Below are 24,524 nucleotides of genomic sequence, written 5' to 3'. Positions count from 1 at the left end.
GAGCCCTCCGGGGTGCCCAGTCCCTCCTGGCGTAGCGGGGACCCCACCATCCACCCCAGGGCTGCCCTTACCAGATGTCGGTGACACTGGAGACGGGGCTCTGGTTGACGATCTCGGGGCCCACAAACTCAGGGGTGCCGTACTTGCAGTACTGCGGCTCCTCGGGCGTCAGCTCCTGCGCGTTGCCGAAGTCACAGATCCGGACCTGCTCACTGCTTGAATCTGCCATCAGGAGGTTTTCTGGCTACAGGACAGCGCGGGGCGGAGGAGAGCTTGGCAGGAGGCAGGGACTCCCCGCAGGGAAGGGATGGCTCCCGTCAGCAAGACCGAGCCCCCCACGGCTCGGCAGGAGCCCGTCCCTGCGGGCATGGGGCAGAAGGGGCCCGAGAGCCCCACACTCACTTTGATGTCCAGGTGCAGGACGCTGTGCTGGTGCAGGTAGCAAATCCCCTCCAGGACCTGCCGCACGTAAGACCGGACCTGCAAGAGAGCAGAGGGAGGGTGGGCGCCCTGAGCAGGGTTCGGCTCCACACTGGCCCTGTGCAGAGGCGGGTGCAGGCTGTAGCCCCCCTTTGTAGCCTGATACAATGAGCGTTGCATGTCCCTGGGCTGGGACAGACCCCAGTGTCCCCAGGCTCCCTCCCTCCCCCATCATTTTGCCCTCCCCAGGGTTCACCCACCTCAGACTCGCACACCGAGGGCTTCCTTGCCATCCTGTCCAGCAGCTCTTCCTCAGCGCAGCTGGACCCCAGTCAAGGAGCACAGAAACTCCATGTCCCGCTGTGCACTGCACCCTCCGGGGCACCCAGCTCCTCCACACCCCCTCCGCCCCTCCAAAAGCCTCCCCTCATCCCCCGTGTTGCGCACTCCTGGAGCAGTGCCTGAAGGATACAGCTCCATGACCATGATGACAGCATTCTTCTTTTCGAAAGCGTCATGGAAGAAGACGATGCGCTCGTGGTCCAGCTGCGAGAGGATGTGCAGCTCCCGCCGTGCCGACTGCTTGGCCTTGGTCCTCCCGGGGACGAACTTGGCGGCAAAGTCCAGCCGGCTGCTCTTCTCCGTCACCCTCCGCAGGTAGGAGAAAGCTCCCCTGCAATGTGGTGATGGGGGCAAGGAGTCACGTGAAGGCGGGCGAGCAGGAGACCTCCACTTCCACGAGCTGCTGGGGCAGGCGCCTGCTCCGCAGGGAGCTGCCCGCAGCCCTGGCAGCTCTCCAGGACCATCCACGGAGAGACCCTAGGCCTGGCTTTCCTCTGGCTGCTCCAGCTCCCCACCCTGAGCTGGCACTGGAGCATCCATGGATGGCCGAGAGCTGCCCCAGTACCTCAGGATCCGGCGTACCATGAGGCTCAGTCCCCTGGGTCAGAGCCCCAGGGTGCAGCCTGGCTCCAGCACCCCCGTCCCTGCGGTGCCCGGGGTGCCCCGCTGGCCCCGTACCTCCCGATCTCCTCGTGCACGTCGTAGTAGTCGGTCAGGCGTCGCGCCTTGTGCAGCGCTTCCTCCTCCATGGCGGCGTCGGCAGCAGGCTGGGCTGGGGGAAGGAAAGGCGCTGGCGGGGGGCAAGCTGGGCAACCAGGCTCTGCCCCTCAGGACCGGGGGGGCTGGCTGGCCGTACCTGCCCGCACCACCAGCTCCGCCTTGCAGGAGACCTCCCCGGCCAGGTTCTTGGCTGTACAGGTGTAGACGCCGCTGTCGGGCTCAGCGGCGCCCAGCACCACCAGCGAGCACTCGTTGTCCTCATACACGAAGCTCAGGTGGCTGCTCTCCTCCAGCAGTTCCCCGTCCTGGGGGTGGCAGGGGCATCAGGGTGGGGTCCCATCCTGTCCCCAACCAACTCCCAAGACCCCTTCCCCATGGATGGGGCACGGGGCGCATCCTGCATCACTGGGGCTGAACACAACCCCGGAGCCCCAGCGCAGCGACCCAGGTGAGGCAGCGGGAGGTGTGGGTCTGGGGAGGGGCTGTGGGTCAGGAAGGGTGTGTGGGGGGGTCCCAGCCCACCTTGTACCACATGATGTCTGGCAGGGGTTTACCCTCCACCACCACAGCGAAGCGCGGCGTCTCCCCTTCCTGGGCGTCGATGTCCTCCATGATGGACTCAAAGCGTGGTGCCTCTGCCGAGGGACAGGGCATGGGGCACCATGGGGCAGTGTCACCCCCCTGCCACTGGCATGGGGAGCACAGCTGTGGGGCACTGCGAGGAAGTGCCAGCCCAGGGTATAGGGGCTTGGAGCACCAAGGGGTGGTGCCACCCCAATGCACGCAGGAGCAGGCAACTTCAGGGCAAGCCTGAAACTAATGGCACTAAAGCAGCACTACGGGGCAGTCACCCATTGGTGTGGGGCACCACAGGGCACTGTGGGGTTACACCTCCCCATTACATATGGATATGGGGTACTGTAGGGCAGTGCCACCCATGACACCCCTGTGGGGCATTGTGGAGGTGTCGCCCGTGGCTCTTGGCCATAGGGCACTGTGGGGCAGTGCCACCCCGTTATACACAGGTATGGGACACCCTGCAGCAGTGCTACCTGTGGCACATGGCTGAGGGACACTGTGGGGCAGTGCCACCTCATGCACATGGTCCTGGGACACTTCAATCCAGGTCAGATATGGGTATGGGACACCAGGCAGCAGTATCCACACGTGGTTCGTGGGGTTTTAGCCTCATGGGGCATTGCCACCCTATAGAGCAGCATCCCCACGACATACAAACGTGGAGCACTGAGGGGCAGGGCCATGCTATGGGGCAGTGCCCCCACAGCACATGGGGGGCACCGTGGAGCAATGCCACCCTGCGGAGCAATGCCCACCCCCCACCCCAACCCCCGGCACATGGGCTTGGAGCACCGCAGGGCAACACCACCCCCCGGCAGAGGGGCACGGCCCCCCAGCACAGGGGCACCTACCTGCGAGGCGGAGGCGGAGGGTGCAGCGGGCGGTGCCGTGGCGGTTGCTCACCTCGCAGGCCAGCGGCCCCGCAGCCCCCCGGCCCACACGCAGCAGCCGCAGGCAGTGCTGGTTGTCGTCCGGCATCGTCACCTCGCACGTGCCCTCCTGCTCCCCCAGGGCTTGCCCGCCCCTGCGGGCACACCAGCTGCCACATCACGGCCCCACAGGCAGCCCCGAACCCCCCTGCCCCATCGATAGCTTCCACCCCACAGCCCCATGGCCACCCCCTGACCCACAGACAGCCCCAGCTCCCACCCCGCGGCCCCCGCAAACGGCTCGCACCCCATTGCCAGCTCTGCCTCCTGAACGGCTCTGAACCCTTAGCACCCCACAGACAGAATTCCCCCTCCCCAAAAAGTAGCCCCCCCACCCCACGCAGCTCTGCATAGCCCTGGACATCACCCTTGGATGTACACCCAGCCCCAGGGAAGGACCCCCCACCCACCTGTATGGGGAGCTGGTGCAGGAGCCCCTCTTTGTGCACCCTGAGGGGTGATGCTGGGCGTGGGGCAGGCAACAGGCACAGCACCATGTCCTACCTCTTCCAGGTGACGGTGGCCTCCACATGGTTGATGGTGATGGTGATGGAAGCGGGCTGCCCCTCCACCACGTACACCACATCTGGCTTGTCCAGGATGACGGGGGCCTCTTCCAGGTAGGGACCTGCCACACGCATCATCACCACCACCTCCGGACCCCACATCCCCCAGCACTGACCCGCTTACCACCCCACTGGGGGCAGAGACCCCTCCACCCCAGCCACCCATCCCTTCCCCGCTGCCCCCTCTCACCCCGGTCCAGGAGCTGCACGGGCCCCACAGGCGGGGAGGGCTTGCTGTTGGTCTTGGGGGTGGCAGTGATGACACGGAAGAGGTACTGGGCACCCTTGGTGAGCCCGTGCACCGTGTAGGTGGTGTCCCGCACGCCGGCCACCAGCACCAGCCACTGCGTTGTGCCCAGCACTTGCATTTGCACCACATAGGTCACCGAGTTGGGGTCTGCAGGGAGGGAGGGTCGGTGCGGAGCCCCCGGCACCGGGCTGGCCTGTGTTGGCCCCGTCTCAGCGTTGACCACCTCCTGCCCAGCCCCGGCCCCCTCACCTATGGCGGTGTCCAGCCACCTGGGCTTGTTCCAGGTCAGCGTGATGGCTCTGCCGGTCACCGAGGCCACGGTGGGGGGCCCGTCTGGCGGGGTCGGCACCACGTCTGCGTGGGGAGGTGGGCAGGAGCGTGAGCATGGCTACTGCCACACCTCCTCGAGGCGTCTGCCTTATACCCTGGGAGACGTGGGCTGGAGGGGCCGCATGGGGCCAGTGACCCTCACTGGTTCCCCATTGGGGCCCTAATCTAACCTAAAAGCAGGGCCAGCAAGTCCCATGTGGGACCCAGAGGTCCAGGGTTGGGTCCTGGCCCTGCAAGGTGAGGACTGCACAGCTGACCCCTCTTTTAGGTTAGATGAGAGACCGCCTGAAGTCCCCCCACCCTGAACTGCCATGCTGTCCTGTCACCCTAGGACCTCACTACAGGGCCACTAACCCGCAGCCCCGGGGCACAGCCTGGGGGGGGGGGGGGGGGGGGGGGGCAGCAAGTGGCTGCACATCGCTGGTGGTGCCCGCTGCTGCTTACCGGTGACGTAGAGGTGTGCGTAGCACGTGGCCTTCCCCACTTTGTTGGCAATGACGCTTTTATACACACCAGCATGCGCGTGGCTGACGGCCGTGAACACCAGGCGATGGATGTCCTTATCTGGGGGGGGGGAACAAGAAGACGGGGGTAAGATCCCACCAGTCAAGTGGTGCAGAGCTCCCCTCCCTGCCTCATGGGGTGTGAAGATCTGGGGGGTGATGCCTCCTCCTGGGGTGCTGTGGGCAGGGCAGAGGGACCCCCAGAAGGTGGGGAGGATGGTGGGGAGCCCTACACTGCATCATCTTGCGGTCTTCGGTGCTGTCGATGCGGGAGCCGTTGTGGAACCAGGTAATGGAGGGGTAGGGCAGCCCGGCCACCTGGCACTCCAGCACGGCCTCCTTCGACTCCACCACGTCCAGGTTGTGCAGTGGCTTCAGGAAATCGGGCATGGTGAAGCACTCTGCCTCCGTCTCCGCCTGTTCCGGCTCCTCTGGGATGGACGGCATCTTCTCCAGTTTGGAGCTGCAAGAGCCCCCGCACGTGCTTGTGGCGGGAACACAGTGCCCCCAGCCCAGCCCCGACCCCAGGCTTTGCACAAGCCTGCTGTCTCCCCAATCCCAGGGTGGGGGGCAAGCAGAGGGAATGCAGAACCCGGAGACCCCCGAGTCTTACATCTGGGAGGCGGCAGACGGCCGTGGCTCCTCCACGTAGAGCTCGGCAGAGCATTCCACGTGGCCGTGGGCATTCCTGGCAGTCACTGCGTACTGCCCCTCGTCCTCGCTGCCCACATGCACGATGATCAGCGAGTGCAGCCCCCCGTCCTGCTGAATCCGCACGTTCTCCCCTTCCTGCACCGGCTGGCCTGAGTGGAGACACACAGCAGCATCAGCACCAGCACCCTTCCCAGACCTGCCAGACACGAGCCCTTGGGTGCAGCCCCGGAGGGGATAGGGAGAGGTGTCCCTGCAGGGGACACTCTCTGGGCTTGGAGGTTACCGAAATGGGTCCAGGTGACTGCCGGGGGGGGAGTCCCACTGATCATGCAGTTGAAATGTGCTGTCCGCCCTTCTACCACGTCCACGTCCTCCAGCTTGCGGGTGAAAAGCGGCTGCACGGAGGGCTGCACCGTCAGCCGGGCGCTGCAGGTCAGCTCGTCTGCAAGGAGAGAGGGTAGGGGTGAGCCCCCCCTGGCACGTGTGTGTGTGCAGGGCAGGAGACAGTCTGCGACCCCCCCCCAACCCCGGCTGCAGCCCCAGCAGCCAACGTGGCTGTAGCTGAGCGTAGCCCATGCCCAGTGGGGGCTGAGCTGGGATGTGCTGGGTGCCAGGCTCTGCCCCCCTACAGAGGCTGGGGCGGGGGGTACAAGTCTGTGCAAGGTCCCTATGCACAGGGATGGGGCTCTGCTGGTAGCAGGGTGCCTCTTTCCTCCCCTCACAGCAGTACGGATGCCAACAGCAAGGAGGGGCGGGAGGATGCCCTGTCGTCCCCCTAGGGCAGGGGGTCACAACTGGCCTAGACCCCTGGGGACAGGGAGGTGATGCTGAAGCCGGCAACGCCAGCACGTGCAGCACCCAGGGGCAGCGTGGGGACAGGCACAGGCTGGACGCTCCAGATGAGGGGGGTTTGCAGCAGGGACCGCTTTGCAATGATGGTGTCGCTGCCCAGCCTGGGCAGGGATTGACACCATGCTCAGGCACAGGCCTCACCTCCTCGCACCCAAAACGGCTGCTGCCCTTAAATCCCCACAGGCATACGGCCTCCTCCGCAGAAGGATGCATGGACACCAGCTGCAGTGCGCTGGGAATGCCGCTGCCCCCTGCACCCACCGCAGCCTGGGTTATTGCCAAGGGGCTTCCCAGGTGGGCTGAGGAATGGGAAGGGGACCCCTGTCCCTGCCCCACTGTGGGCGACAGAGGCTGTGTGCAGCACGCACAGGAACAGGGGGGTGTCGCAGCCATGGGATAGAGGCCGGGTCCTGCTGCTCTTCCTCAGCTGCCACTGGTGATGGCTTGGTGGGAGAGGGTGGGTGGCCCTGGCTCCCTGCCCGCTGCCCCTGCCACCACCCAGGCCAGCAGAGACAGGTTGGTACCAGAGCTGGGTGCCCGGTGGGTCTGGAGCCAGGGGACAGGGATGGCTGGGCTCCGGGCTGCATCCAGCCAGTGCAGCCAAGGTCCAAATGCATCTCCCGATGCTTCTGGGAGCTGCACGCATGCCTGCGGAGGAGCCACATGGGATGGGACAGGGCTGCAGGGCTCAGGGTGCTGGAGCCCGAGGATTGATGCATACCAGGTCCCCCAGCTGGGGAAAGCTCCCCAGCTCCTGGGGCAGCAACCTCTCCCTGTCCCCCACCTCCAGCACTCACAGCCACATCCCGGGGGGACCAGAGCCCCCAAACCAGGGGCAGGGGGGCCTGTCCACCCTCCAGCGCCCCTCCAGGACCAAACCCCAAGCAAGACCCCTCTCACCCCCAGCCCTGGGGAGCTGCGTGACCGCCGCTTACCTTTGGCAGTGCTGAGCTTGCAGGTGTAGATCCCGCTGTCGTCCTCGTGCACGGAGGTGAGCAGCAGCTTGCACTTGCGCCCGTCAAAATGCATCTTGCATTTGAGCAGGGCGGGCTGGAGCAGCCGGCCCCGGGACAGCCAGTCCACGTCCATGTCTGGTGGGCCAGCCACCAGGCACTCAAAGAGTGCCAGGTCCCCTGCCCCGACCACCACGTCCTGCACGGGAACCACAATGGCCAGGGACTGGCACTCGGGGCGAGCTGCCCGGGAAGGGGGGAGAGAGAGAAAGAAAGAGAGACGCGTCTCAGCAACTGAAAAGCAACCATGAGAGGTGGTGGGGACGGAGGGGACGGAGCGGGGAACGTGCGGGGCGAGGAGGGGGCCATGCGGGGATGGGGCCCAGCGCGGCGGGCAGGGAGTGCAGCGAGGAAGGGCAGGAGGAGAGGGGCGAGATGTGGAAAGCGGAGCTGAGCGGGGGAGAGGACCGGGGGTGAGGGGAGGTGTCCGTGCCAGGAACACACCACACAGCGCTTTACCAAACAGATTTTATTAGAGCTACAAAAAAAAAAAAAAAAAAAAGGGTCACAGCCTCGCAGCCCACCCACCCCACCCCACCCTCCCCCTCAAGGCCCCTCCCCGGAGAGAAGAGACCCGGAGCCGGGGGGGGGGGGGGGTGCTCCGGGCAGACCCCAAGCCCTGGGGCTGCAAGGGACATCTCGCGGTGGCCAGTGGCTGCCGCAAAGCCAAAGGGGCCGATGCTCTCCCTCCCCGCTGCGGCTGGGGCAGGGTGCTCCCCCGCGGGGGTCCCCAGGGTCTCCTGTCCCCCACGCTCTGAGGTGACCATCGTAGAGCTGCCACCGTGCCGCAGCCCTTTCCCTACAGCCCCGGCCGGCACGGCGGCGACCGCGGGCTCAGCTCCCTGCTCCCCTTTCCCTGGGCAGCAAGGAGAGGAGCAGCAGGACACGCAGACAGGGACAAACGGACGGAGCAAGAGACAAGACAGCATCGTACGGCCGCCCTGGCCCGGCTGAGGGGGTGCCTGGCACTCCCCTGCCGCTCCCCCCACCCCGCCTCGGTTACGCCTCCCCCGGCCATCCGGCGAGCCCCTGCCCGCAGTCGAGGGCCCGCGCATCCCCGCGGTGCGTCCAGGACGAGGCGGCGGATGGAGCAGAAGGTAATAACACAAGGTGAGGTCCACTGCCTAAGAGGTGTCCAACTAAGAGCCCCGCGGCCGCGGCTCTGAGAGATGCACCCCCTTATCGTACTCCCCCTGCGTACAGACAAAAACCGCAGTCAGCAAGCGGAAGGGTTAGTGCAGCAGCGACAGGGCCGGCACGCACGCACACGCCAGCGCTGGCACGAGGGGTGCGAGTGCGCACCAAGGCGCGGAGCCACCCACCGAGCCCCCCCCCCCTCCCCGACAGGGGCTGGGGCTTGGGCCGTCGTCCCCATAGCCCAGCTCCTGCCGGCAGTGGGGCGCGGGGCTGGCTCCCACCCCAGTGCCGTCACGCTTTGCCAGGGGCTGGGAGCGGGGTCCCGGCGGGGTACAAGCAGTGCAGCCAAGGCTGGGGTGGGATGGGTGCAGCCCGGGGGTGGGGGGCTCAGGCAGCCGTCAGCGGGGAGGGCTGGGAGGAGCAGGGCACACACAGCAAAGGGCAAGAGGAGGGAGGCAGCACCACTCGTCCCTGCAGACTCCTTCCCTGGCCTTGGGGGATGCCAGGCAGAGCCTGGCTGTCAGGCCCAAGGCCCCTTCCCCCCTATTTGCACACATATATGGGGGTCCTAGGAGGACCACAGCAGGGCTGGGGAGGGACAGCAAGGCATGGGGGCTGGATAGCCCAGTCCCACGCATACAGGCTGTTGCTGGAAACGGGCAAGGGGGGACCTCTCCAAACTGCCCTGTGCCTGGCATACAGCTCGCAGGGGCAGGGAAGGAGGTGGGATATGTCCCTTGCAGGGCCCACCGAGGGCAAAAGCCCTCCCTGCGCAGCCAGGGACAGACCGTGGCCCCAGCAGTGGGGATGTGGAAGGACGTGGGGTGAAGTTGGGCTGTGGGGAGCAGCGGGCTCTGGGTCAGGCCGGTGGGGACCCTGGCACAGCTGGGCGGTGGGACCCAGGGCCACGGGGCCACACATCTTGACGGGGCAGCAGGGCAGCCTGCCTTCTGCTGCAGGGCCAGCCACTGCGGGAAGCCCCAGGCACACAGCTCCACTTTCCTGCTCACGGCTTGCACCCGCCTGCACTGCAGCAGGGAAGGGCAGCCTCGCTCATCCCCTTCTCCCACAGCACTGCCAAAGGGGGGGGGGGGTTTGCAGTGGCCCCTTCCCCACACAGCTCATGCAGGGCACTGGAGCCAGCTGGCCCCTTGGGGCCGGGGAGGGGGGGATGCGTTTGGGGAGCTTTACCTCTGACCTCCAGCTTGGCCTCGCACTGCTTGGTGCCATACTCATTGACCGCCTTGCAGGTGTAGAAGCCGGTGTCGGTGCGCTCCGCCGCCAGGATGTGCAGCGTAAAGAGCCCCCGTGTCCCCTCCGCCTCCTCCGCGTGGTGCCGGCGGCCGTACTTCACCGGCTGTCGGTTCCTCAGCCTGCTCAGGACACGGGCAGAGCGGCATGGTCACGCCTGGCCCTGCCTGCCCAGCCTGACTGTCCCCCAAAACATCCCTCCCCTCCACTCCCAACCCTGCTCAGGACCAGAGCTCTGAGCTGGTCACCCCCCAAACGAGGAGGTCACCGTGCCTGTTCCCTCCTTCCCTGCCCAGCTGTGACCCAGTGAGCAGCGGGACTCACCAGTAAATGATGGGCTTGGGTTCCCCACGGACGCGGACACTCATGCTGACATCCTGCCCCTCCAGCACCGACTGGTCTGACAGGGACACCTGGGGAAGCAGCGGTCAGAGAGCAGCAAGCACCCCCCTGCACCCAGGGCTACGTGTCCCCTGTCACAACAGCAGCCCTGGAATACCAGGGGCGCTGGTGGGGTGGAGGCTGCCTATGTGCCAGAAATACCCCAGATCAGGGGGTAGGAAGGCTGCGGTCACAGGGCACTGCTCCCGCTCTGCCAGGCCCAAGGGGTGTTGTCAGCTCACCTCAAAGGTGGGTGCAGCCTTGAAGGTGCTCTCCGGGGAGCCGTGGGCAGCCCCATGCTCGGCTCTAGGCTGCAGCTTCATGGCCGGTCGGTGCTGGGGGGTGCCAGACTCGGGGAACTCTTCCAGGGGGCTCAGGTACTCCTCGTCCGAGGTGATGGGGCTGGCCTGGCCGAGGGGGGGTGCCAAGTTCCCATGCCGCTCCACGGCGGGGGCTAGCACAGGAGAAGCTGGATAAGGAGCTGGCAGCAGCCGGAGCCAGGCAGGCGGGTCAGGACACCCCTGGCCCACCACCCTGCACCCCAGGGGTGCACAGGGACGCCCATCTCACAGCACATCCCAGCTCGGCAGCAGCCAGCAGCGAAGGGGTGCGGGGAGAAGCATTCCACTGGATGATAAGGGGACCCGATATCCCGCAAGGCGACAGCAGGGCTCAAGTGGCTCTTACGCAGCAGCCCGCGCTCCCATCCTTAAGCCGCCCGGATTCCCGGGATGGCTGTCCCTGCCCCGGGCAGGCGAGGGCTGAAGGTGACATTGGCAGCTGCGCTCCCCCAGCAGCCCGGCCGGCCGCCTGCCCGCTCCCCGGGGGGGGGACGGACCCTCCTGCGTGGGTGGGAAGCCCACGCGGGGCCGGGATGGGGGGGGGGGGGGGGGGGAGACACCCGTGGGGTGCGGGGTTGGCGTGCGGGGGGCCGGGGGGGTGCGAGGTGGGGAGCAGCGAGCGGCTGCGGGGTGCTGGCAGAGCCCGCCTGCCGCGCCGGGGGTGCTGGCCCCCTTCCAGCCGGGCTGCCGGAGCGCCCCCACCCCGCCCCTTACCGGAGGGAGGCGGGCGGGCTGCCCGGTGCAGCGGGAGGGCTGGGCACCCCCCCCCTCCCCGCGCCCCCGCCATGCCCGCGGGCAGCCCCAGGGCGGAAAACTCCGGGGACACACACACACCCCCCGATCCCCGACTCCCCCTCCGCTCGCCCGCCCTCCCGCATCCCCCCCACGCCGCCCCCCGCACTCACCGGGGGGGGCGGGCCCGCCGCACCGCCGAGCCGTCGCCGCCGGTGCCGGTGCCGGTGCCGGTGCCGGTGCCGGTGCCGGTGCCGGTGCCGGTGCCGGTGCCGGTGCCGGTGCCGGTGCCGGGCGCGCCTCCAGCCCGCAGCGCCGCCGGCCCGCTGAGCCCTCCCCGCCCCAGCGCCGCCCGGCCCCCGGGGCTGGGCCAGCAGCGGCGGGGGAGGGCCCGCCGCGGGGCCGGGGGCTGCCGGGGCCCTTCCCGGCCCCCCGCCGCCGTGTCCCCGGCTGGCCCTGCCCGACCGCTGCCACTTGTGGGTGCACGGCACCGGCTGCGCCATGGAGCGGGTGGGTTTTGGGGGGCTTCCAGCCCTGAGCCGCTGCGCGCTCCCCATGGACGCTCTCGGTTTGGGGAGCGCCTTGGGGCTGTGGTGGGCTGGGTATCCCCACGGCCAGTGGGGTGGAGGGCAGGCTGGGTACCCCATGGCTAGCAGCTTGGTGGGCTGCGGTATACCCCCCACAACTAACAGCTTCTGGGGCAGTGATATACCCACGGCGAGCAGGTTGGAGGGCAGGGGTATCCCCGCAGTTTGCAGGTTGGAGGGCAGGCTGGGGTATCCCTGTGGCTAGCGGGGTGCAGGCAGGTGTGAGTGCGGGGGGCAGACAGCGGGCTCCTTGCTGGGTGCCGAGGGATGCTCCAGCCTGACCCCGCTCCCCCCACACGCAGCAGGATCCCCCCCCCCCCCCCCCGCCCCGTGCTCGCCAGGAGCACGTCAGCTGCTTTGGTTCAGACAGAGCCTTGTAGGGTAAGGAAGCCGTTTTCTTCCCAGTGACAGCAGCGGCCGAGCTGGCAGCCGGCCTGCCGCCGCGCCGGCTCTCCCACCGCCGGCCGCCCCCCCGCCCGCCGGCACTCACCGGGCCGCACGCTGAGGATGGCACTGCAGCAGGTCGCTCCCACCTCGTTGGCCGCGGTGACGGTGTAGAGGCCGGCGTCGGCTACCCGGGCGCTCCTGACCAGGAGGGTATGACGCTCGCCCTCCGCCTTGATGGGCCGCGTCGTGCTGCTCCGTAGTGGGACCCCGTCCTTCCTCCAGGACACTGCCGGCAGAGGGGAGGGTCACTTGTGGGCAGGAGAGCCCAAATTCCCCTGCCTGGCCTGGGGACCTCTTTGCCATGGGGAGCAGTGCCGGGCTCCCATGGCCTGACAGATCAGGGTTGACCCTTCTCTGAGTCTTGGCATCGTCCTGCCCTCCAGCAGAAGCTGGAGGAGGGACTCGAAGCCACTTTGCTTCTGCCTGGCTCTCTTGGCTGGTACCAGCTCTGGCTGCCCAGCTGCCCCTGCCCACGTCCTGGCTACAGCATGCCCAGAGCCCATCAGCCCCGAATCGGGCACTGGGGCTCTGCCCCCCAGGAAACCACCTGAGCTGGCCCGACAGCAGCCCCGAGCATTACCCATCCCTGCCCGCGCAGTGCTCACCAGCCCTTCGCCAGCTCTCCCAACAGCCCAGCCCAGCACGGGGGAGCGGCAGACACCCTGCCCACACCCTGCCCTCTGCACCCTGCCCTGGCAGGCCGGTGCCCAAGCTCTTCAGTCCCGCCTGGGGGGAAGCAGAGTGAAGGGGGTGCTCCCAGAGTGGGCACGTCACCTCCCTGAGACACACAGCTCAGGGCCGCGTGTCTCACTCCACACAGCTCAGGTGGCCCCAGAGGACAGCTCAGCGGGTGGGACACGGACACGCAGACAGCCCCTCCACCACACACGCACCCCCCAACACCCCCAGCCCCGCGGTCGCTCACCTTCTGGCTGGGGGTTGGCTGTGACAATGCACTTGAGCAGCACCTCTGCCCCCACGGCCACCGCCATGTCCTGGATGGGGATCTCAAAGATGGGGGCTTCCAGGGGGTCTTCACCCGCCGAGACATAGGAGTCGTCGGAGGACTCTGGACAGGGAGAGACGGGCCCCGTGGCTGTCAGTGGGGACCCGAGCGGGTCCTGTGCCACACCGGGTTGCAGGCAGAGCAGGGGCCTCGCAGCCCTCTGCCCGTCCCTGCCACCACGTGCCCCACACCCTCGCCGGGACGTTAGCAGGGCCCCAGGCCGTGCGGTGGAGGAAAGGGCCACATCATGGGCCACCACGGCACAGTGCCTGCAGCGGGACAAGGCAGGGGACCATGGGGCAAGGAGCGCACAGCCTGCTGTGCGTCCCCGTGAGGCATAAGGGATGAGGCGACAGCGGGCTGTGGGAGGAGGAAGGCTGTACAGCCCGTCGCAGCCCCTGCTCTGAGTTCCCCCAGCCCCTCACAGGGGACCGGTTTCTCTGCCCCACCACACCAGCCTCAGCCTCCCAGCTCCCTCCCCTCCCGTGGCCCCAGCACATGGGCAAAAGTCCTGGGGCTGCGCCAGGAGCCTTGGCCACGTGGGCCTGGCACCGCTCCGGCCAGAGCAGAGCCTGGAGGGAGCTCTCAGCCTGGGGTGCAGTGTGGTCTCACTCCTGACGGCGGGATGGGCAGGGCACCTCTCCCCCAGCCAAGCCACCTCATCCCCTGGAGACTTTTGGGCTGCACGCCCTGCCTGGAGCACCGAGCACCATCCAGCCGGGACAAGCTGCAATGGGTGCCCTGTGCCCTGGGGGGCCGGACCAGCCCAGGGCTGAATGCCAGAGGTCAGCACCCCGCATCCTTCCCATGCCAGGCAGGAGGGACGGAGATGTCAGCAAGCCTCGTGATCTCAAGGCCTAGCAAACTGGTACCCAGGCTGGTCTGTCTTACAGCACTGGTTGGTGCCAACATCCCCAGCCTCCAGCCTCGCGTCCCCCCGCCCCACCCCTGTGCTCTCTGGCAAAGCCTGGGCTCCACACACCTCCCAGGGGCAGGCTGGGGGTCCCTCACCCCGCTCACAGGCTGGCTAGGTCAGCTCCGTGCCCACAGGAGAGCAGAAAGCCATGCCCCTACCTAGCTCTGGAGAGGTGGGCCTGGCTCGACGCCCCTTCCCCTTGCTCCGCGTGCTCCTGCCTTCTTGAGCCATCCGGCCACTCTCTTTCTTCTCGGACACTTTCGTCTGCCTTCTCTCCATCTCCCTACCCGGGCCGTGCTGTCCTGCCCAGCTCCTCTCCAGGCGAGCCTCCTGCTCCATCCCCGGCTTCGCCCAGGGCAGGAACCGCACCTCCACGGGCGTCTCCGGCCGCCGGTACAGCCCGTGGGGCACGGCCAGCCGGGCGGCCAGGGCTTCGCTCACCACCCCGGGGGCACGAGCTCCACCAGCGGGACCCCCGTCTGGGCACGGGCTGCCTTCAGCGGGATCCGCCTGGGAACGGGCGGCCCGGCCCTGCGGGGTGGCTTGCGCTAACGGCCACTGCTCCTTCTTCTTCACTTCCCCGGTGCCTTCTTGCTGTGGTACCTTCCTGGCGCCCACATCCTCCGCCTCGGTGGGCTGACTGGCTGCCGTGCCACCCCGCGCCAGGGCTTTCCTCCCGCGCTGCCCCCCCGGCTCCGACTCCCCGTCGGGTCCCACCAGTGCCACGCTGGAAAGTGCCAGGTGCTGGATGACGTGCGGGATCTCCGCCGGCGGGAAGGTCTTTGGGGGCAGCGCCTTGCGCCCGCTGGTGCCTTGTGAGGAGGGGGTGCAGGGGGCGTGGGGGGCGGCGGGCTCGCCGGTCCCGGGGGGCGAGGGTGTCGGGGGCAGCCCGGCTTTCCACAGCTCCTGGGAGCGCCGCAGCTGCTGCTTGGAGACCGTCCGCTTGATGCGGCTCAGCTCCTCCGCAAACTTGTGCTCGATGGCGTAGACACGGCCAGCGAACTTGCCCCGCTCGTCGAAGGACGCGGCTTTCTGCCGGAAAGCCAAACGCCGGCACGCCGCCGTGCCGCCGGGCTCCCAGCGGCCGCCTTCCCGCACGTCCTCCCGCGAGCCGCCCAGCGTGCTGGCACGGCGCGAGCCGGAGCCGGGCTGGTCGAAGGAGCGCGTCTTGCGCAGGGGCAGGCAGTGGGGTGTGGGGAAGGGGCTCTCCCCCTGCTCTAGGCTCCTCCGCCGCTCCTCGAAGTACTGCAGCCTCTCGAAGATCTTGGAGCTGGCGCGCACCAGCTTGGGGGACGCCCGGACCGAGATCCGGCCGGAGGCGTCGCTCATGGGTGTCTGGGGACGGGAGTCTTGTGTGCTGCCCTGCGAGTACCCCGAGGACTTGGGCTTTTTGATCTTCTCCTCGTACTCCTCAGGGACGGTGTCCTGGTACTCAGCCGGCACTGAGGACTTCTTGCGGGGGGTCACGGGCGTGAAGGAGGGGACGCCAGGGCCACGGGTGGCAGGCTGGGACATGGCACCGGGAGGCGGCAGGCACGGGCCGGCACGAGGAGATGGCGAGCGGATGATGGGTGGCTTGGTGGTCAGCGGCAGGGCAGCGGGAGACCTCGGGGGCTCGGCGCCTGGCTTCGGAGAGACGGGGCCACTGTGGGGGTCATCCCTCCGGTAGCCCCCCTGAGGGATGCTGCTGCAAGGGGAGAGACAGAGGAGTGCGGTTCAGAGCCCACCCTCACCGCCTGTCTGCATCCCTGCTCCCAGCCCCATACCACGGTGCCCAATGGGGCACAGCAAGGGGGGGCAGGTGGCCAGGGCAGCCCCGGGACTGGGGAGCCTCAAGGGGCTCCGGCAAGTGAATCCGGCCACCCAAAGACCACCAGGAGCCGGCTGGGTTGGATGAGATTCCTGGGCTGCTGTGGTGCAGAGGTGTCCCCTTGCCCAGGGGTACCCGTGTGGGACACCAGGATGGTGCTGGGATACCCAGCGAGTCCCCTCCCCAGGTCCGCCATGTAGACAGGACTGGAGGCTGGGGGGTGCCCCAGTTTTCCGGGGTGTCCTGGAGTGCTGGGCCAGCATGGCACAGGCCAGCTCCTCTGCAAGGCAGAGAGGGTCCCCCAGGCTACAAGCCCTCCCCGCGCACATGCTGCTGCAGGCGCATCCCCACCCCACTGCCCCCGAGGGGGCTCAGCGATTGCGGTGCAGAAATCATAAGGTGGAGATGAGGTTCTGGTGGAACAAACAGCCTCAAACAAAAAAAGGGGCGAGATGGAGGTCGAAGGAGCAAGCCTGCGGGGATGGGGACCGAAGGCGGCGGGGAGGGACGGAGACTCTGAGCATGTCATCAGGTCCTGGGGAGGCAGCATGTCCCCGGCCCCTGCTGCCACCCCTGTGCGGTGGGGACTGCAGGTGACAGAGCCTTGCCAGCGGGTGCCCCAGGCTGCCACACACCCCCAGGTCCCCACACCCTGGGCTGGGCAGAGCCCCCGCAGCTGGGCGGAATGGGGGGACACCCACGACACAGTGCGGGTGGGATGCTGCAGCTCGTGCAGTGGCACGGGAGTTACCCCCAGCCCCAACCTGAGCACAGCAGAAAGGGACCCCACTCCACATGTCCCCTTTCACACAAGGGCCTGGAACCCCCCTGGACCAGGTTGCTCCCACCTCCTCACCGGGAACAGGCTGCCTACAGCTCAGAGCCCCCGTTCCTCATCCGGGCATGGTGAAGGCAAAAAAAAGCCCAGGCGGAGGGGAGGAGATGGCTGCAGGGGTTGGAAGGAGATGGCCCCAGTGCGATGTCCCCTCCGCACGCTTCCCCGGGGGCTACTTACACGTGGAGTGAGAGCGCCCGTCCTCTGTACAGGCTGAAGGCGCTGCCGTACGGGTCGCTGGCCACCGAAAGGCTATCCTCCGACCCCCAGCTTGTGCCCACCAGATTAGCCCGTGATGCCCGCACCAGCGGCTCCACGCCGAGGTGCCGGACCTCGGCGCCGCGCGGGGTCAGCACGTTTGCTTGCCTTGGGGTTCCCTGTGGCTGCTGCCAGGCAGCAGGGCGGAGGTAGGGTCCCCGTGCGGGGAGGCTGGCATCCGTCTCCTTCTCCACCACGGTCTGCTGGCTGCCCGACCAGCTGGAGCGCTCCTCCGCCTGCGACAGGGCCAGCACCGAGGTCGGTGTTGTGTTCATGGAGGCGTCCACGAGGGTGTCGGACCCACCTGGAAGGAGAGGGGTGAGCCGACACCGGGTGCCCATGGGGACGAGCCCAGCACCCTTCTCGAAGAGGGCTGAGACACCACAGGGTGTCCCGAGCAGCACCCTGCTGCTGCCCTCAGCCCTCTCCCCTTTGTATGGGTAGATCACAGCTTCACACCGCCCCCCCCCCCCCCGTGGAGACCCCCAAAGCAGAGCCCTTGCCGGGGGGGCCATGCCCAGCAGCTGATGCCGGGGCTTGGTGCCAGCTGGGTGCCCCCTGCTCACCCGTGGGGGTGCTGAAGGCTGTCTCATCCTGGAGCTCGCTGCGCTGCGTCACCTGGGGATCGCTGGGCTCATCCTCGCCCGTCTCCGAGTCTGAGGGGAGGGGGTGGGGGGGAGGGGGGCAAAAATCAGCGGATGAGGGGACATGGGGACAGCAGGCCAGGCTGGCGCTTCCCCTTGCAGACCCACTGGCTCCAGGGGCAGGAGAGCAGCGCCCGGGCAGGGGACACAGCTGTGACCTGCAGGGACAGGCTGCCGGTAGGGAAAAGCAGGACCAGGGGTGGGAAAGTCCAGCAGGGCAAGGACAGGCGAGGGAGGGCAGGCAAAGCGGGCAGGAACAACGTTAGATGATGGAAGGAAGGCAGATGGTGGAGGCGGCATGGGGATGGGGAGGCAGGGCAAGGGGACAGTGGAGGCGATGGGGCAGGGAAGCAGGCTGGGCCCCAGGGCCTGTTCTGGGGACGGGGCTGGCATCGGGCAGGGGTCTTCCTACCGTAGCTTTGTTTCCTGCAGGAGCGGAAAACTTCGCTTCCATAGGGGCAGCAAGAGAGAGAGAGACATCAACACCCGGTTATCGGCCCGGCCTGCGGAGACGCGGGGGGGCAGCGTGGAGGGACCTTGTCCCCAGCACCTCCCCGCACTGCCATGGGGCAGGGACCTGCTGGGGCAGCACCTCAGTGGGCTACGCCAGCTCAGAGAGCCTGACACCCTGTGCTGGGCTTCAGGTCAAGGCATGGGGCCAGGACTGGGCGTTTGTCCATCTCCGGACCCAACAAGGAGCACCCCATGCCCTACCCAGCCCCATGGCAGAGGCGAGGTGCCCACAAGGTGTGGAAACAGGTCTGGGACCCCCAGACTTCCCCACCATGTCCCCACTCTGCACCCGTATTCACTGCACGCCTCTCCAGCGCTGCACACAGACCCTCCTCGCACACACACCGTCCCACCTGGGCAGAGCACGGCACCATCCCCTCCCCGTGCTACGGCCACATCCTGCCCGGCAGGACAGCCACCAACTGTCCCTGGAGCTGCTGGAGCTGCCCCCTCACCTCTGCAGCACTCGCACATCCCCATGCTCCCCAGGGCACCACAGTTTGGGGCTGGACACCCCAGGCCATGCCCCAGTACCCCCAGCAGCACCCAGCTGCAAGCACCCTCGCTCTGGCACGTACACATGCATCCCCTACCCCACTGGTGGCAAGTGCTGCATGATGCAGCCGTGGCTGATAAAGCAGGGGTGCTCAGGGCAGGACGTGGGTGAGAGCCTCCCCACAAGCAGGATGAGGCTGAGCCAAAACAGCATCACCCTAATATCCCATCCCAGGAAAGCCGACACCATTCAGCCAGGGAAGGCCAGACTTTCCTCCCCGCCGCTGCCCTCGCCCTTGCAAGCTGCCGCAGCAGACCCCTGCGGCAAGGGACGTGTCCCCTGCCCCCCCACTCCTCCCCTCCACTGCGCTGCCATGGCACGGTGGGGGCCCATGCTGCTCCCCCCCACCCCAAACCGCCCCTCTGCAGCCCGCCACACCACCAGCTGCCCCGTGCACTAGCCACCACACCAGGCTCCCCAGCGTGGCCACAACAGCCTGGAAGCCCCCTGAGGAACCCGAGCTGCAGGGCCAGCAGCAGCCCAGCCTCACAGGGGACACCAGGAGCCCCCGGCTGAGCAGGACCCTGTTTCAGGGCTTGTGAGATGCAGCCCAGCCCTGCCCAACCTCTGCTCGCTGCCCCTCACAGCACAGCGGTGGGGCTGCACCCCATCCCAAGCGCACTTGGGGTGGCGGGGGGTCGGGGGGGGACGGGGGGAGAGGGGAGCCGGGTCCTGGTAACTCAACGCACCATGCGTGAAGCGCCCGAAGCGCCGTGAGTGGCCTGTCTTCTGCAAAGGAAAAGAGAAGAGAGTGTTACCCGTGGCACGGCGCCATGTGCCTGCTCGCGCACGCACGCGTGCTGCTGGCACGGCACACCCGCACGCACGCACCCCGTCGCGGCGCCCGCGGCACCGCTCACACCCACAGTCGCTCGCACACACACACACACACACACACACACACACACACGCTGGCACAGCACGCGTGGTGCCGCTCACACCTTCCCGCTGGCAGGGCACACCAGACACCGCTCACACACACACACACACACACCCCCCCCCCAGCTGCACACCCACGGGGTACCCACAGGCACACACCCACGGGGTACCCACAGGCACACACCCCCGCGCACGCAGGCATGGATGGGTGTGGGTGGACACGTGTGGCACATGTCCAGCTATGCACACACACGCTCGCACACACGCGCTCACACACACTCCTCTTGGTGATGGCACTGTGCGCCCCAGCCCCGCGCCACTCCCCATTCCCAGGGAGTGACAAGGTCTTTTGCCCGCGTGGGTGCCCCAAATGCTCTGCAGCCTCTTCGAAGCCGCCGCCCGTGCCAGCGTGGGGACTGGGCCAGCAAAGCTTCTTCCAGGCGCTGGCCCAGACACCGCCACGGGCACCGGCCCAGCGTGGGGACAGCATCCCCCATCCCCGGCAGAGGCTGTGCCAGCTGCGAGAGAGGCTCCCTGGCACAAGTGGCATGGGACCGGCCCGTCTGTGCGGGGCTGGAGGCGTGGGGGCTGCGCTCGCCCGCGCCGTCTGGGCAGGCACAGGGCAGAGGTGCCAGGAGCTCCCTGCCAGCTTGGCTGCCCTCTGTGCCGCAGCCCGGCGCCGGGCACCCGCTTGCCAAGGGAGGGACCGGCTGAGGGCGACCTGGCTGCCGGGCCCGGCGTGCACAGACACCGTCTCCCGGGAAAGCGGAGGGATGGGGCGATCCCCAAGGCAGGCAGGAGCGGGGATGTGGCGTGCAGACAGGCAGGGTTGGGCTGCCAGGACTGAGCATCCTTCCCAGCCAGCCTGGGTGATGGGGTCTCCCCAGGACACTGACGCCCCATGCCCTGTCCCCCCAGTGTGGAGCCAGCCTGGCTCTTCCAGCCCCTCCTGCCTCCCCGCATCTCCCAAGCTGGGTCACGGACAGCCAGCCCCCGGGGACAGCCAGCCCAGCGTGGCCAGCAGTTAAATTGCCCTTGGAAGGGCAGCAGGCTCATTTTGCGTTCCCCAAAACCATTGCCACTGCAGCGGCAGCCCCTGCTCATGGGCAGCACCTGGGGGCTCCCGCCAGCCCCCTGCCTGCATGCGGTGCTGCTGGCCGGAGGGCAGCGGCTGCACGAGACACATTTGTATTCAGGCTGAGCCAGGCTTCACCTCCCCTCCTCGGCTGACTGTGCTGGTTCTGGCTGGCAGCCCGTCTTCCAGGCCAGGGAAAGATAGATGAGTGATTAACTGCACCATCGGCGGATAATTCCCCCATTAAAAAATGAAAATGCAATTGAGTGCCATTATCGGGTGCTCCTGTGGCTTCCCCAGGGACTGGCGCCATCAGCTCCCCATCAAATATGGTGACTGCACCCAGCGGGCCTGGGCTGGGCTCCATCACCCAGACCTACGGCGTGGCTGAGCCCCCTCCCCTGCACCCCACAACAGGTCCCTGCAGGACCGGGGCACCCTGCAGCCTGGACCCCCCTTGGACGCAGCATCTGCCCGCAGCTCGGCAGGGAGCGAGCGCTGGGTGGTGCAGGGTCACCCCCAAGCCAGGAGGTGGAAAGGTGGAAGGAGCAGCGTGGGGCTCGCTGCAGGGCTGGGGTCTGGGCGAAGGGGCTGGCTGGGGAGTGGGGGGATGTGCTCCCTGCCTGGGATTTCGTTTGCACCCTGGGAAAAGGGGTGGTAGAACGCCAGTATCCCGCTCTGTGCCCATCCAGCCTGGAGTGGGGAGAAGGGCTGGCTTGGATAAGCACCCAGTTTCAGTCCTGCCCCACAAGGCAGTCGGGTGAGACCTGGCGCTGCCTCTTTCCCCTGTGCCAGGCACAGATCTGTCCTGCCCGGGCTGGGGTCCTGCCCTGGCCCTGGCATTGGGGCATCCCGAACCATGACCATGGGGCCAAGGGGGAGTCGGGGGGGAGAAGGGGGGCTCCAAGGGCCATGGAGCACAGCCCTTGCAGCCTGCCACACGGCACTGGTGCCACCGGTGTGAGACAGGCAGACAGGGAGCAGAGGTGGGGTGAGGTGGGGAGGCAGTGGGTGGCTTGCCTGACGCAGAGAGACAGCCACTGTGGGTGTCCTGATACCCCCTGTGCTCGGCCGGGGGGGGGGGGGGGGCAAGCCCCTGGGCCTGCTGCCCCCAAGGGCAGATGGGGCAGCCAGGCAGTGCCACCCACCCGGCCCCAGAGGGACCCCCCTCCCCACGCCTGGCTCCCAGTATCCCTGGTCACCTGTGTCTCGGGCACATCCTGCACCCCTGGGAAGGGACTGTGGGTGACAGCCCCTCCCTGGCCCCTGCTGGGCCACCAGGCAGGGTGGCAGCGGGGGTGGCTATGCACCCATACTGGGTGGAGCAGCGGGGCAGGCTTGTGCACCCCAGGGGAGCTGGGGGTGGGGGGCTTCCGGGAAGGATGCCCCCCATCCTCCACCCCTTGCCGAGGCCGAGTGATGTCCTTGTTCCTCGTTCGGCGGCAGAGCGTGCGGCGGGGCCCGCGGAGGAGCCGTTGCCTGTGCCAGGCATGCTCCTGACGCGGAGGGGATGACGCATGCAAAGCCTCGTCTCCAGCTCCGTGACCACCAGCAGCGGGGCTGGGGGGAGCCATGAAGCAGCCTCCATTTGCTGTCCCGGCTCTGGAGGGCAGAGAAGGGAGAGGGTGGCGTGGGGGAAGCGGGGGGAAGCCCTCGCTGGGGGTCCCAGCCTGGCTGCTGGCACAGGGGGTGCTGAGCACCTGCCCTCTGCCCCTCCTGCCCGGGCTGGCGAGGACAGGCGGGCAGCTGGTGGCTCTGCAAGCGGGGCTGGAGCCGGTGATGGGCAAAGCCCTGGGGAGCCCCGGGTGACAGCGACAGGGCCGGAGGGACCCCCCGTCCCCATCCTCATCTCCATCCCCATCCCGCCGTGCTCCCGCTCCCGGCACTGCCCCTTCCTCCCTGCACCCGCCGGCGCGGCAGCCAGGAGCCCTTACCTGGAAACGCTTCTTCACCCAGATCTTCTTCATGCTTCTGCAGAGCCCCGGTGGCCCGGTCACACCGGCTCAGGCCCGGCAGGACGCCAGCCCGCTCCCGGCGGGGTCCCCGCTGTCAGCACGCCGGGGGGGCAAGCGATGCTCCGAGCATCCTCCACCGCCGGCAGCCGGGGACGGCGGAGGGAGAGGAAGGGGCTCGCCAGGTTGGGCTCTCGGGAGGGCTGGAGCTGTGAGCATGAAGCATCACTGGAGTGCTCCTCCCTCCATCCTTCCCCCGCCTGCCTCCGCCTCCGCCTCCCCGCCAGCCCTGGCACACAGTGACAACGGCGGGGGACAGGCAGGGCACAGGTGGCGGGGGGCGAGGGCAGCTGGGGGGTGGGGTGGGGGGCGCGACTGGGACGGGCACACGTCCTGCCCCCCCCCCGGCTTTGGCTCCGGGTCACCCAGGGGTGCGAGCCCCGTGCCCAGCCATGCGTCTGTATCACCGTCCCCTGCCCCCCATCCATCCTGTCCCCCATCCATCCTGCCCCACCGCCCAGGGCAGGGGCTGCTCTTCCCTCCCGCCTTCAGCACCGTGGGGCACAGCCCACCACCGCGGTTCCCACACGCAGCCCGACGGCAACAAGAATAACGCCGCACTCCACACCAGCGCTGCCCATGACTGTCCTCCACGCGCTGCCCCCCAAAATGCCCCCCAGACAAGGCAGGTCCACTGCCAGAGCTGCCGCGACCCCGCACACAGCAGCACAGCCGCAGCGTGCCGTGGCACTCGCCCAGCCAAGATCCAGGCTCACCAGCACCCTGCCAGCCTCCGCTCAGTCCCCCACATCCTCCCACCATCGGCCAGGCAGAAGGGTCCCCTTACCAAGACACGGGTGGGGGTCCCAGCACTGCTGACCTGACCGCACACGAACGAGAGGTAACACAGGCACAGTCCTTCACAGCAACCCTCCTGGCCCATCACTGCCCACGCCAGGGCATGAGCCCCCACCTTGCAAACCACACAGCCCCCAGGCACCCAGTGCCTTAAGGCAGCCCTTACACCCTGCCCCACGGGTGCCTCAGGACCCATGTGGGATGGCAGGGCTGGACTGCTCAGCCTTGGGCTAGCATCGTGGCTTTGTGGCTAGTGGGGACACAAGCTTGACCTGGGGAGGTAGCCTGCTGTCCCTCTCCCTCTCCCTATTGCATGACACACATGAGAGCTCCCCTCGTGACGGGGTGAGGACCCACAGCACAGCTCAGGGCAGGACTGGGTGCCTGGGACTGGGCTGCAATGGAGCTCCCAGAGTGCGGGCAGAAGCTGTGGGTGGGGGTCCCTGGTGAGGCTGGTCGGGGCCATAAAGACCTGTTAGTTTTTCCCAAAGTGCTGGCAACAACCCCAGCACGCCTTCCCCAGCTGAGCATCGCCAGCCCTGCCGTCCTCTCCCTGTTCTCTGGGCGACACTGCAAATAAGCTGGAGGGGCAGTCCCAGCCCCACAGCCTCAGCGGGGGCCTTTTCTGCCTGCTGTGCCCCCCTCCCAGCTCTCGGTGCCCTGTGTCACAAGCTCACCGAGCCGTTGAGCCCCACAGCACCCGTCAGCCAAGGTCCCAGCCCCACCAGCTGTGACACTGTCCCCTCCCACTGCAGAACATTCGTGGGGACACTACTGGAGGCCTCCCCACCCAGCGCGTGTCCCCATGCTGCTCACCTGTCCCCTGGGAAGCCAGCTGCCCCACGTGGGGCTGCACACAGGCATCACACTCCCCATGACGCTTGGCAGCTCCAGCAGCTTTTCTCCACTTCCCTTCCCAGCCCATGACTCCCAACGTGAGGCTTTTCATGGCTCCATAATAACTTGCAAATTACCCAGTACAAAAGGAGCTGTTTATACAACATTTCTGACAGTCCCACAATTCGAGTGATGCTGCGGGGTTTCCGTGGAGACCCTGCACGTCAGGCGTGTCCCATGAATGCCAGAGCTGGCACTAAGGGAATCTCCTGTCAGAGCCAGAGGACTCTGCTGGGCCCCCCAGCCCTGGGTGGGGACAGAGATGGGTGCCCCTGAGCCAGGGCAGGGTAA

At 67.7% G+C, this 24,524-nt stretch overlaps 1 protein-coding gene across 4 annotated transcripts in view; it reads right to left on the bottom strand.

Annotated features, from left to right (window-relative positions):
- SPEG (striated muscle enriched protein kinase) overlaps positions 1-22,711 on the bottom strand; it is a 31,492-nt gene extending 8,781 nt beyond the window's left edge. The window contains exons 1-27 of one of the 4 annotated variants that reach the window (XM_042784088.1): positions 22,461-22,711; positions 19,262-19,301; positions 17,916-17,945; positions 17,426-17,515; positions 16,782-17,163; positions 14,115-15,643; positions 12,960-13,103; positions 12,078-12,260; positions 10,170-10,381; positions 9,871-9,959; positions 9,487-9,668; positions 7,081-7,341; positions 5,577-5,735; positions 5,253-5,442; positions 4,873-5,102; positions 4,581-4,700; positions 4,056-4,160; positions 3,747-3,953; positions 3,495-3,618; positions 2,913-3,085; positions 2,005-2,117; positions 1,619-1,787; positions 1,441-1,534; positions 893-1,093; positions 681-741; positions 403-480; positions 72-244 (exon numbers count right to left, since the gene is read on the bottom strand). In XM_042784088.1, the coding sequence (XP_042640022.1) occupies positions 72-244; positions 403-480; positions 681-741; positions 893-1,093; positions 1,441-1,534; positions 1,619-1,787; positions 2,005-2,117; positions 2,913-3,085; positions 3,495-3,618; positions 3,747-3,953; positions 4,056-4,160; positions 4,581-4,700; positions 4,873-5,102; positions 5,253-5,442; positions 5,577-5,735; positions 7,081-7,341; positions 9,487-9,668; positions 9,871-9,959; positions 10,170-10,381; positions 12,078-12,260; positions 12,960-13,103; positions 14,115-15,643; positions 16,782-17,163; positions 17,426-17,515; positions 17,916-17,945; positions 19,262-19,301; positions 22,461-22,493 (5,372 nt within the window). In that variant the 5' untranslated portion in view covers positions 22,494-22,711. Of the gene's footprint in view, positions 1-71; positions 245-402; positions 481-680; positions 742-892; positions 1,094-1,440; positions 1,535-1,618; positions 1,788-2,004; positions 2,118-2,912; positions 3,086-3,494; positions 3,619-3,746; positions 3,954-4,055; positions 4,161-4,580; positions 4,701-4,872; positions 5,103-5,252; positions 5,443-5,576; positions 5,736-7,080; positions 7,342-9,486; positions 9,669-9,870; positions 9,960-10,169; positions 10,382-12,077; positions 12,261-12,959; positions 13,104-14,114; positions 15,644-16,781; positions 17,164-17,425; positions 17,516-17,915; positions 18,007-19,261; positions 19,302-22,460 lie in introns of those variants that run through there. The other 3 variants (XM_042784090.1, XM_042784089.1, XM_042784091.1) reach the window with 3 other exon arrangements.
- Positions 22,712-24,524: the final 1,813 nt, after the last annotated feature.

The sequence above is a fragment of the Tyto alba genome, unplaced genomic scaffold, assembly GCF_018691265.1.
Source record: "Tyto alba isolate M040663 unplaced genomic scaffold, T.alba_DEE_v4.0 Super-Scaffold_7, whole genome shotgun sequence".
NCBI classification, from domain to species: Eukaryota; Metazoa; Chordata; class Aves; order Strigiformes; family Tytonidae; genus Tyto; species Tyto alba.
Note: the sequence above shows the minus strand (reverse complement) of the source record. Positions and strands in the feature narration are given on the sequence as shown.